At 37.8% G+C, this 14,044-nt stretch overlaps 1 protein-coding gene across 1 annotated transcript in view; it reads right to left on the minus strand.

The window, feature by feature from the left end:
• LOC135220970 (dynein axonemal assembly factor 10-like) overlaps window positions 1-7,918 on the minus strand; it is a 103,911-nt gene extending 95,993 nt beyond the window's left edge. Inside the window, exons 1-2 of the mRNA XM_064258648.1 lie at window positions 7,663-7,918; window positions 2,820-2,889 (exon numbers count right to left, since the gene is read on the minus strand). Coding sequence (XP_064114718.1) covers window positions 2,820-2,889; window positions 7,663-7,794 — 202 coding nt within the window. The 5' untranslated portion in view covers window positions 7,795-7,918. The remainder of the gene's footprint in view (window positions 1-2,819; window positions 2,890-7,662) is intronic.
• Window positions 7,919-14,044: the final 6,126 nt, after the last annotated feature.

Below are 14,044 nucleotides of genomic sequence, written 5' to 3' on the forward strand. Positions count from 1 at the left end.
GAGCCCTGTTGAGGCGCAACAGGCTCAACAGAGAGGCGCCTGTCTGTGGCAAATCCCGATCGACTCCCTTGGACTTCCGTAATGTCTTCTCCCCTCCCCGGTGCGGGGGAGCTGGACAGTGAACCTTTGTCTAGGAGACGTGTCAGGACAGACAGACGCACCCTCAACTACACACTCTTACCTGAGGCCGCTTTCTCCAAAAACGTCTTAACTGAATTACCAAGTTGCAAAACCGTATTCGCTAGTACCGAAAATTTAAAATTTTCTGATCTAACCTCGATTCCCCAGACTGGCAATGGTGTCGGAAGAAACTACACGGGAAGCCGGAGAAGTGGGATTAGTAGGAGGAAATAGGAGGTGTAGTTAAAGGAGACATAACAATTTGAGGAGAAACAGAAGGAACAGATGCATCGCAAGACGAAGCAGAGCTAAGTCTACTTTCCCTAAGCGCTGCTTTTTCTAATTCTGTCTTTAGCTAATTTCTCCGAGTATGAACTAAAAAACTTCCATTGAGAATCAGTCCAATCACTACACTCGTTACATGTTCGATCTGCTGAACAAACCTGTCCCCTACACTTAACACATTTAGTGTGAGAATCATACTCTAGCTTGGATAATCTAGTTTTACATCCTGAGAATGCAAAACCTAACTCCCGAAAAAATGGGAACTAGAATCCGACATGGCAACGCCTAAATAAAAAGCAAAATAACAACAACGCCAAAAAAGAGTACTTCACCAATTCCGAAGATCAAATCCACAAGAAAAAAGCGAAGCAAAGTTATCCAACCGCACCGACCACCGATGTTCACCGGACGCCGCAGGAAGAAATTGAATTCACCTGGGCAGTTGTACCTGTTCTCCCGCGATGAGGGAGATGACGTCATCACCACCAGTGTTGGCGACGCCGACGCGCTAAATTTGAATTTAGTATCCTGCCGCTCGTGGAAATCACGGCTCTATAATTGTTCGGTAAGACACTACAATAAAAATTTTATATCGACGTACCATACGTCCAATTGGCACCCGACATACAATTTTATGTCGACGTTTAATACGTCCAATCGGCGTTAAAGGGTAAAATAAAATATATCTATTTCTTTACTGTACATGTAAAAATTATCCATATTTGATATATGTACATTAACTTTGATATTCGTTATTTTCATGATGTTATCCTCAACATGCATGTACTTATGTAATATATATTGATAAATTTACAGCAATTTAATTAAGAGTACTAATGTGAATTTTGTTTCAACGAGTCCTGTTCCATTATTTATGTGAATACAAGTTTTTTCATCGCATTTATGGTTATTCAGATATACCTACCCTAATATAATCCTTAAACATATGATACAGTACATGCTTCCATAATTATGCATCAAAGGCTCCAAGGTTGATATTGCTGTGGTAAACTTCAAGCACATCAAATTAACTGGCTAGTTGCTAGAAATCGAAGGGTACTTGAAAGTCTGGCACTTGCCAATATTGCATCCATCATATTTGTACCTTCTATCTATCAGCGACATAACTTGTCTAGAAAATCGGCGAATGTAGAATGATCCATGGCGTGAAAAAAGTTCTCATAATCCTTTGGGGTTGGGGAGGACATCAATAATTCTTTAAGAGATTACCATGAGTAAATCTAGAACGTTTTACATACCAGTCTTTATCCACAACTGGTTTTCTTGGAATCATAGCTTTGAAGAGAGAGAATAACCTCTATAAAAGCAGCGCTCTTGTTCATGTCGAGTTGAGTTGAGGAAGGTAACTGATGAATGGGCAAACCTGACTTCCTATGTGGGCGTTAACGATTGCACACTCGTTTCTTTGAGCATAAATGAATGACAGTTTATTTGGCACCTTATAATTCAATTAAATAACAATAAATAGCCATTCACTACTCAAGTTCATTATCAGATAATCACAAACTACCACAAGGCAAGGCTAGTATAATAATTCAAAGCTTCACTTATTTTAAGACTGCTTAAATGATGACTATAAAAATAAAATCTTTCAATTTCTTGGTGGCTGCTCTCCCCAACAACTCGCAACTGCATCAGTGTCATGAGTTTTTGATTGGTGTGATGACCACATAAATGAGCACAGTAGTCAGTATTTGCTGTGTACATACACTGCTGTATAGTAATTCTGGATGTAGAGTACAATTGAATATATGATTTAGGCCAAAGCCAAGCCAACTAGGACCTATGGGTCATTCAGCGCTGAAATGGAAAATGACAGTAAAAGGTTTTGAAAGGTGTAACAGGAGGAAAACCTCGCAATTGCACTATGAATCAGTGTTAGGAGAGGGTTGGAAGTAAGATGACAAAAGAGAATATGAAAGGAGGTACATTAAAAGGAAAGAAAGTGGTTGCAACTAGGGGCCGAAGGCACGTTGCAAAGAAGTTAAGTAATCCCTACAGTGCACCGCACAAGGTCCACTGACAGCATTACCTCCCCCTACGGGAATTATAGATCTAGAGAATCAGTTGATGTATACTCTCACATGGATATTTTAACTTTTCAAGCTATAAAATCTTTTTCAGAAGTATTGATAGGCTACCCAATACCAAGATTTATTAGTTTAACTGAACCACTGAATCAACCTCCTGCACTTCATGGAGTTTGACCACACACTTTTTAACACAAAGGATAGTGCAAAAAACATTAGTACTACTGCCTTTTGATTGCCAAGCACAAGACACACAGCATGGTGCCCCCTGAGAGGATCCACGAAATGCTGACATTATCTCTTCTTACTGAACTCCGCATCTTTGAAGCAAATAAAAACACAGTAACCATATGTTGTACATACCACACTTGAGGGCTTTTGGGCGTTCTACATTGTGCAGCAAGTTCAAAGATCCTTCATTCATTTCAAAAACCTGGAAGAGAAAAACTTAGTACTTCAAAAATTATATCCTACATTATATGAGCAATTATTCTAAGAAATTACGAGGTGAATAAATAACTTTATACAATTTCTCAAAAGTTTAATTTACATTTAACATTCATATTGTAGAAATTGTTGCTTTAACCCATTGACATATACTTTTAATTACAACTAATGCTTATCTTACATGTACAATTAGGCCACATAAAAAGTGTTCTTTCAATGATTTTCAAGTAAAAAAATATACCCAAAATACTTTATAGATTATGTTAATTTCACACAATGACAAAATTCTTATATAAAGTACAGTTATAAGTATAGAATTCTTAATGAAATTTACTATTAAAATCATGCTATATAAAACAGGATAGAGGACTTCATTGATTTTGCACAGTGTCTATTTTATTATAAAGGCAGAAGAGACTCATCAGGCTTGGCAGGAAACTATTCTAGGACACTCCAAAATCAAACCAGTGGGTAGAAGGGACTCTTTAGCTTTGATAGGCAACCCTTCTAAGAGGAGATTACTCCAAATACAAACCTTGTTCTCCAAACTTGGACTGTGCCATAGCCCACTGATAAGGACATGTTTATGCATATGTGGTACTTTCAACAATACTGTTTATTCATGCTTTCAATACTTTTTTTTTTCTTCCAGGAGACATGAGTTGAACAATGGGCCTGTTACTCATTACCATATAATACTGTACATGAAAAGTACTTTAAATATTCAGGGATTAAGGTCAAAGTTTCTTTATTACGGTAAAATTTTCTTGTTCTCCATAGCTCTGCCTGTAACTATGAATTGACGTTTTTATCCTGAGACTCTTGTAAATGGTAACAGGTCAAAGGTTGAGTTTTTAATCACGGAGTTTGATGGCCACAACTTTATTTATTGTTGCAACATCTCAGATGCACAGGGCATGGCTGTATACACCAAGTCTGCATGACCTATTTATCATCAGAAAAATTCGGAGAATAGTTGCCATAAGTTCTCTGCTTTAAGATCTTTAAGTTCTCCAGTGTGTACACATTTGCTCTTCAGCTCACCCCAAATATCTATATGATGGTCTTTAGGAAAGGATTTCTATGGTTCAGTAACAGGATTCAAAAGTTTAATTCCTTAACTGTATAATGCAAAGCACAGTAAGTGGATAAATTCACATCCAACAGATCAACATGGTCGGTCTACTCTTGAGTTCAGTCTCCGCTGATTTTGTCCAGTTAATCATATTAGTGTCACTTATTGTGAAAGGATACACCCACTTCGTCACCAAAAACCCATTTCGTCACAAAGAATACTCTATTGTGAAATCCATTTCGTCACCATTAATCCCGCTTTTCTTAAACTGTGATAATTCACCTACAACCTTTTAATTTTTCTCTTTTGTTGTACTTCCATATTCACTAATTAGTGTGTTCACTACTAGCTATACTACTTTTATGGGTTTATGCTGCATTCCAAGACAAACTGTAACTGATAAACTGTTTTTGTCCTCCAAAACTACTATACATATATTTTAAGTCAGTTTGACCAACATTTGGTAATTCTATAGGAAAGGGGCACACAAGCTTGTAAAAAAGTAGTTACCTAGAGTTACAGAGAATAGTGTATAGAATTCTTTGATACTAGTCATTAAGTGAGAAAACACTTATTAGTCCCAAAAAACCTCACTTTAAAATGTAAAAACTCGCGAAAAAACTAAATAACGGGAGCTCAGTCTCTCACCGAGTCAATTACAGACATCTGTGTCTGCGCCCGCATGCAAGGACTAAAAAAACATAACTGAAACAAGTGACGAATACAATATATACTGGGTAAACCCTTTTTACTTCCCTTTTTCTCTAAATCCATTCTTACACGAGTATGGACAATTTTCTTGCACGGCTATTTTGTTCTCTGTCGTCATGGCAGTAGCTTCTACAAGTGTTCCTGCGAGAAACTTACCTGAAAACTTACGACATTTTCGATGTGAAAGCTGTGTCATAACCTATGGTGATTTTTGTTTTTAGTATATAGTTTGAAAGTAGTTCGACCTCAAACCGACCATGGTGACACTCAAAAAAAGCGCGATGTCGCTGTACACACGGAACAGCACAAAAATTCCTGCTTGCCAGAACAAACATGCTTGCCAAGAATGTTTCAAAATGCAGATAAAGTGTGAAGAGCCGTTCCGCCACACCAAAACTGAAATCAGGAATGTGCAAAAACTGACCACAATTTTTTTTTAGTTTTCGTCTTCCCCACCCTAAACCCCGTTCCCACCTGTGGTCCCCCAAGATTGTTGGTGGTTATAAGGGTTTTCCTCACTTATTTAATGATAATGAAGCCTAGATAAAGTGTTATTTTAGCATTTTAAGCTGTTTAACAGAAACTGGTGCGCCCCTTTCCTATACAATTACCCAACATTTTTATACTGTTACATTTCAATATTTTTATGTGGTGACCAAACGGGCTAAAAAAAATGGTGATGAACCAGACTGGTGACGAAATAGGCAGATCCCTTGTGAAGTCCAAGGTCAAATACAAAAATAAGTAAAAGGGGGTGTATTAATTGCAAAAGTGGTGTATAGCCTAGTAGGTATGCACACTTAAATCCAATTAATTTTACAATAAAATGGATGCAGTACAATAGGTATGCATATTTACACCCTATTAATTAACTTCAATTAGGTTTTATGAATTCATACCATTCTATAGTAATGTTTATGTCATGTATTAAAATATTTTCTGTATGATGCTAGTAAAAAACTTTTGAGCAGGAATCTCCTTTACCTTTTAGACTGACGAACATCACAATTTTTAGACTGACGAACATCACAATTTTTAAAAGTAAATTGTATTTTTCCTATAAGGAATAGCTTCAGCGTAGCTGGAAACAACTGCTAGACTTTATAGCAAGGTAGTTCAGTAGTTTGAACTACTGCCCCATTAGGGGAAGCGCCTCTCACCCAGGCATTCACATTCCACTTTGCTTTTGGCCCAGGAATAACAGAATAAGGGGTAGCATGAGGGCGGCCTTATGTGACAAGGACCTCATGTTCATATCATTAGGAAAAATAAAATTTGCTTAAAAAAACTTCGATTTGTTCCTACACGGTATACCTACAAACTGTCAAGTCCTTCACATTAGGAAGAATTCTACTTGTAGAAAGGATTCTGATACAAGTCACCTGAGCTGAATGGAGCTCGCTCACCTTGATTTGGACCCTGGTTGTTAGAGCTGGGGAATGAATTGCACCTCTGATGAATTGATCGGAGAAGGTGAACTGCGAGATCATTCATCAGACATCTGAGCTTTCCTCCTATGGAGGGCAAGACTTTTTCATAGGAAAAAACAAGCTTGGATGAGTCTGGCATACAATGACAGTAAAGCAAAATACAAGTAGTGGGTTTGCCAAACTTACAGGTTAGGGATACGATGTACTTCATCAAGCAAGGGATAAAGCACCATAGTCTACATTAGGTAGGGTGGGTTTGTAGGTCAGGGTCGTTCCTTTCAACACTCATTTTGTGTTTTCCCAACCAAAACATACCAATTTCCATTTCTCCCTCTGATCCCCCAGAATGAACAGTTTTAGGGGAAACTGCCAAACAACGCCTAACCACTGCATAGCCTACTAGCCTATTAATTTGCTTCAAACTATTAGGTAGAGTAGGCATGTTACTGTAAAATTATTTTATATCTTTTTTTCCTTCTCTATTTTATATCTTTTTTTCCTTCTCAAATGCTAAAAACATCTCATGTTACTCAAAACTGGGTAAGGTAGTAGTTTTGAGAACAACAGGAGAAGGCTCTCAACACCAGCTCCGAAGGGCCGATGCTTCATCCATATTTCTGATGTTCAGTACTACCTAGTAGCTAACCCACAAGTCAGGTTAGGAAGGTCTGATTCGGTCATGACATGGCATATTAGAAAAATTTAGGTTTTTCAGTGTCAGACTCTGTGCCTGTTGTTCTAAACTGACCCTCAATTGTCATACTAGGCCTAGGCTTGGCTAGCTAGTATATTATTTCTAAATAAATTAATTAGTTAGTAACCTCTACCGTTAACCCTCTACCGTTAACCTATACCTATGTAGTGTGTTAGACTAGCCTCGGCCAACCCTATGGAAGATCAAAGTTACCTCAGTGGTCTGGTTAAACTAGGTACTAGGCTAGTACCTACTTCAATAATTATACTAGCGAGGTAGTAGCACGTCTCCCAACCGGATTAGGGTAGTAGGTACTAACATAGCCTACCTCCTATCTTTATATAATTAGCTGTTCTACGATTTTTAAAATTATTTACCTTTTGGCTCAGTAAGAACTAGGCTATACCTAGTAGTAGTAGGGTTAGTAGGCCTAATGTCAACTAGTATTGGTATAGGGGTATTCCAGAAAAGTTTTTTCAATACGTACATTAATATTTGCGTACATTAGTGAACTAAACTAGTAGTCAGTATGCCTATTGCCTATGTTAGCCTAAAATCGCATAGGGTACTTGTCTTAGCACCACCCCAAGGCATGCTCGGCTAAGTACACTACTACCACCTAGCCTATACCTACTATAGCTTTAAACTATTTGTCACCTATGGATTTTGAGCCTCAGTTACTTGCCATAATTCAATTAATAAATTACAGTTAGCCTAACATGTTAAATGATAAGTTCATGAATAGAAACTTAGAAAGTTCTAGATACTTTCTCAGTGGGATGGGCAAGTCGTAGGTAGTACTACTACCTAGTTGATCATTTTTAAGCGGCATATCCTCTTATTTCTCACCTGCAGTGCCCCAGTGCCTCGAGGATGACTTCCTATAACGACTAATTTGGCTGACCGTGGAATCCATTTCACGTCGAATGCGTTGTAATTTAGAGACTGCTCAGAGTATATCAAAATTTGCGGCTTTTCCATCGTTGAAACGGAGACTGCTCAGTCTACCTCTACGCATACTTGAACGATACTTCCAAAGTTTGACTGAGTCTCTATTAGGTGAAAACTTAACTTACTTAAGACGACTGTGATGATTTCAAATGCATGTAACAAAGTCGAAAGACATTTTAAAATTATTCATTTTGTTATTTAAACTCATAATCATTTGGTAGAAAAAATGTAATGTTAAAAAAATGAGTAGCAGAGCAGGAGGGTCTCAGGGGAAGATCAGCGATAGATTAATTTTGAAGTTTTAACAAGTTAAACAAATTACGTGTTACTTATGTCAAAGTTTTCTAGTGGTTTAATATGTTATCTTATTACTCTTTATTTATTGTAAATAGATTGTCATAGTCACGTCAAAAAAGTTACGTCTCTCCTATGCTGTTACCATGACGACGGCTTGCCTAATAATTTAAATCTAAAGGCGGCAGCGCAGACTAGCATTTGCTTTTACTAAGGTAGGCCCGCCTTCCTTGTTAGGATCGGGAGGGGTGGTGGAGGAAATTTATTGGTACTACACTAAAAACTAAAAAGGAGAAGAGATGAAATAAAAAATATAACATAGGTGGAAAGGGGGATATAAAGTCCCCAACCCCCCCCCCCAAAAAAAAAAGAAAAAAAAATACAAGAGGATAGGAGGCTCGAAAAATGCTTTGGCAGTAAATATAAGTTATGTAAAGTTCATTTAAGTGTTACTTACCAATATTTTGTTTTTCCTGCATTCGGGTTGTTCATTCCTAATAAACCACTTAAACTCAAAACCTAATGCTTTATTTCTTAGAATACTGTAATTAAAAGAGCCTCACAAGATGCTTTTAAGGGTGTAGTATTCTCTTTGATTTGGTTGGGGGCTTGGGGGAGGGGGATAACAACTCATGGGCCTCGCCAAGTCAACTCCTTTTATTTTCTAGGGCATCGAAATTATTTGAGCCAGCAAACAGGCATTAGGGACACCTCACGGTCATCCTTAAAGCTGCCATCTTTGCCTGTTCCCTCTACACTTTAGTATATTGGCAGAGTTATCAACTTGAAGAGTTAGGCCTTTCCACACCCGGCAACATTGTTTGCAAACACTTGTTTCCCATCCAAAATGGAAAGCATTTAATGTTTCGGTGTGTATTTGTATATATACACATATATAATGTATTATATACATGTACTATACACACACCACACGTAAATATATATATATATATATATATAATTTATATATATTATATATATATATTATATAACGGCCATATAAGAGTTAGGCCTTTCCACACCAGGCAACATTGTTTGCAACACTGTTTCCCATCCAGAATGGAAAACATTTAGTGTTTCAGTGTGTATTTGTATATAATACACATGAATAATGGTTTATTTTTTTATAATTTTTTTTCCATGTACTATACACACCACACACATATATATATATATATATAAAATATTATATATATATATATATATATATAATATTATATACATATATATATATATATATATAAAGTGTGTGTGTGTATACACATTATCTACATATGCATTATACGTGTACCTATATATGTATCTATTTTCAATTCCACCAGAAGCAGTCCGCGTGACACACTCCTTTTTCTTATGCCTTCTCGCCCATATCTTGTTATTCTCTTATCCCTCCTCGAGCATGGGCACCCGCAGCATATTTTTTCAAAAGAGGGGGCTTTTAAATTTTCTATATATATATATATATATATATATATATATATATATATATAAGATCCCATAAAAACACCAAAATATAGAAAGAGATAATACGTACTATATTTCAGAGAACTGCTGTCTCCCTCTTCAGGTAGATGAATGAGAAAGTTACAAAAAAAAGGTGTATTTTATACCAAAGAGACCTATCCACAGGCAAGCCAAGTTAGGTCCCTTCCACTGATAATCCTCTTAACCATTGGTTGAATGAAAACTTTATCAATGACATTCGTATCCAATGTGCCTTTAGAGATGTTCATTACCTGTCTCTGTTTAATCAAGGCCAATTCCATCATCTGACTTTTGTGTCGGCAGTTGCTGCTATAAATTATATGTGACAAATTCCAGTTTATTCTGTGGTTATGTTCATTTATATGGTTGAAAATAGCTGAGTTCTGTTGTCCATACCTAACTGACTGTTTATGTTGTGTTAATCTCTGGGGAAGTGATTTTCCTCTAAATCCTATATAAGACTGGTCACAGTCCAGGCATGGGATTTCTTAAACACCTGTGTCCTTGGGGGATGTCTTTTGTTGGACATTAATCAGGATTTGGTGTTTGGGTAGGTAAATGCAAAAGGGTTAGATTTTCCGAGAGTCTTGGTCACCGTCTTAAATCGTGTCCCGGAGTGGAATTTTTATTTTATTGTCTTATGGTCTTGTCTTGAGGGGTCGATAGAAAATTATGTTTGCTTTGTGGATTGCTTTCTCAATTATATGGTCGGGATACCTTAAAGACAAAAGCTGCTTACAAATTAGTTCAAATTCTCTTTCCAGGAAATCTGGGGAACAAATTTGTAAGGCTCTTAAGAATAGGTTGCTGGCTACCCTATCTTGATATGAATGTCCTGATAGCTAAAAGTAGTGAATTTGTATGAAATAGAGAAAGTAGGTTTTCTGTGTATGGTGAGTTTGGATTTCTGTCGTGTCTCTGATTATTAAAACATCAAGAATGGAATTTTGTTGTCTGTTTCCCATTCAACTTTAAATTTGATGCTAGGCACTAATGCATTTAATTTTGAAAGGAATTGATTAAAATTGCCCCAACTATTATCCTACAGTGTTAGAATATCATCTAAATATCTCATCCACAGCATGTTTTTGGGTTTTATTGCATTTATTACTGTAGTTTCAAAGTATTGTAACAGAACATTTTTACCAGCATATATATATATACATATATATATTATATATATATATATATATATATATATATATATATATATATATAAATATATATATATATATATATATATATATATATATACAGGCTTCCATCATCTCGGAGTTGTAAAAGTCGGTCTATAAGGGCCTCCGTTTCTATTCTCTTGGCCACTATGCCAAGAACCACACACTGAAGCCAAGAGAATAGAAACGGAGGCCCTTATAGACCGACTTTTACAACTCCGAGATGATGGTAAGCTAGAACTAACACCTACCGTCATGATGAACTTGTTGGAGAAGCAGGACGACAGAGAGGACATTTTCCGAAGCCAATTAATCACCAAGGAGATGAGGGAAGCCGCTAAAGAACTACGTAGCAACCCAGACATCATCATACGGAAAGGTGACAAATCGATCAGTGTACGTAGTGATGAAGAAAAGTGATTATTTTGAAAAGATGGATAGGATCCTCCTGGACACTTCCAAATTCCAACGCTTGACAAAAAGACCCCACCGAGGACCTCGAGAAAGAAAGTGTCGAGGCTTGTGACTAGGGCCAACAATCAGCAAGACGTCGTAAATTCCCTAAAGGTAAAAGGAGACTATGGGCCCCGGTTACTGCTACGGAACAGTGAAAACACACAAGGCAGGCAACCCCCTAAGGCCCATCATCTCTCAGATGACATCCCCAACCTATAGGATAGCGAAAGTCCTGAATGATTTGCTGGTACCTTACATACCCGGTGCATATTCACTGAAATCAGCAGTGGAGTTTATTGATCTCCTACAGGAAAAAGGACCAGAAGACGACATTGCCTCACTCGACGTGGAGAGTTTGTTTACGAACGTTCCCGTCGAAGAAACGATCGACATCATTCTTCTTGATCGTGTTATACAGGTCCGAGAAGAACCCGCTGCCCATTCCGAAGATGTCCTCCGAGAGATGCTGAAAGCTAGCACTACAGAACCCCCTTTCTCTCTCATCAGGGGGAATTATTTCGACAAGTAGACGGATCGCCATGGGATCCCCACTAGGGGTCCTCTTTGCAAATATGTACATGGCCACCGTCGAAGAAAGGACCTTTAGAGAACATCTAAAACCTAGGATTTATGGGCGGTACATCGACGATATATTCGTCACAAATAAAAGAGCCTGAGATACCAAAAAACTAGCAGATGCTCTGAAAAAAAAAGAAACTCAGTGCTCAACTTCACCACGAGACAGCCAGCAGAAGACTTTGCCATTTCTTGATGTCCTGGTAAAACAACAAGAAGGACAGTTTAAGACGACCGTTTATACGAAAGCAACGAACGCTGGGCGTTGCTTGAACGCACGCGGGGAGTGCCCGGACGCATAAAAAGTCTGTCGTGAGTGCGTATGTCAACAGAACCTTCACACACAGCTCATCATGGAAAGATATACATAACGAACTCGACCGAATTCGCCAACTGCTGACAACAACGGGTATGCAGATCAAATTATCGAAGCAGCAATAAAAAAGAAAATGGACGAATTTTACCAACCCAACACCATGGCGAAAAACGAGGAAAACTTGATTATTTACCATCGTGTACATTATGGGTCTGCATACAAGGAGGATTGCTGCACACTACGCGGGATAATAAACAGAGGCGTAACCCCAAAAGCCCCTTACCATAAAATAAGCCTCAGGATATATAGTAAGCCCAACCTTGTAGCAGCCTTAATAATGAAGAACAGCACCGCTCCGGGGGGACCGAAGGAGATGTGCACGAATGTAGTTTACAAATTTACTTGTCCAGAGGAGGTGTGTAAACCTCACAGCCAAAACTACATCGGGCACACTACAACGACCCTTCGGAGACGTCTGCTGGCTCATAGAAATCAAGGGGCCATCCATCAACATTACATAGATGTTCACGACAGAAGCCATCTCTACAAGAGCTCATAGAAGGCACCCAGGTCGTACACAGAGAGACAACTACGGTCGCCTCTTAATAACGGAAGCAGTGAGCATCGCTATTCAGAAGCCGACCTTGACGTAACCAACAAGAATCGGACCAATATACTCCCCCCTCCAGCAGGAGAAGGAATACCCACCGCCAACAGGGACCAGACAGCGCGCCCCAATCCACCGAGAACATCGCGCCCCTTGGAAGGCATGAGAAGACCCAGCGTCAGCGAAAGTCAAGTAACATCCTTACTCAGGTCGCTGAGACCCCGCCCAACACGAATCAGCAAACCGTTAACCAACGTAGACCATTTTGGACATACACACACACACACACACACACACTCAAATTTAAATCATACACAGTTATGTATAAACAGAAATTATCTCTTGTACCTTTATGCATGCTATAAAATATATACATATATTTGTACTCCCGTATTTAGATTTCTATATTCATTTTCATTCCTGTATGTAATTTTGTAATTTTTATCTAAAACCAACATGTAACATATTAAATTTTAAACATACATTTAAGGAAACTCTAGCACATGGCATTGTATTTTGAATATTTATTTAACCACTGTTTAAACTTTCACTCTTATTGTCGCAGTACATATGTCCTTATATTCTTTGTAACTAAAACAACGCCCTTAAGCTGTTAATCCCGTAGACTAAACAGTACCCATACCTCGAGGTCATACCTCCCACACGATGAGATAATAGGCCGAAAGGTCAGATTGTAAGTCAGTAGTCGCTTGATAATGCCATAAGGCGAAAACAGCTGTCGTGACAAAATTCAAATAAATGGAAGAAGGAAGTCTGCGTATATTTCACCAGAAATTGACGAACGAGAACGGAAAAAACTTCGTCGGTATGAAGATACCTGCAAGAAACTTATTGTGCCACTAAAGCAATTGCTTTTAACGAAAATTATTATATATATATATATAATATTATATATATAGCAGGTCAGTGAATACACATATAAAACCTCCAGCAAAGGTATCATCCACATATCTGCGGTATAAAGATGGCTTAAAGTTTAAAATCACATCGGTTTAAAAAATCTCAGACTCCAAATGAGACATAAAAAAATTCGCAAAAATGTAGGGGCTAAAGGGGAACCCATTGCAACTCCATCGACCTGCGAGTAGAGTCGCTGATTAAATACAAACATCGAATCTTGCATGGAAATTTGTATCATCATTAATAAATATTTTGTTAAGTATAATATTGATGGTTTCATTAAGAGGTACGTTGGTAAATAGAGACTCAACGTCAAAACTAACCATATAGTAATCTCCATCTTGTCTAGTAATCAGTTGTTGAAAGTCATATCCATTTTTCAAAGAGTATTCATTATTACTATATTCAGATAAAAGTCCAGCTAAAAATTTGAGATAGAGAAGAGGGATT

Source organism: Macrobrachium nipponense, chromosome 2 (genome assembly GCF_015104395.2).
Source record: "Macrobrachium nipponense isolate FS-2020 chromosome 2, ASM1510439v2, whole genome shotgun sequence".
Lineage (NCBI taxonomy): Eukaryota > Metazoa > Arthropoda > Malacostraca > Decapoda > Palaemonidae > Macrobrachium > Macrobrachium nipponense.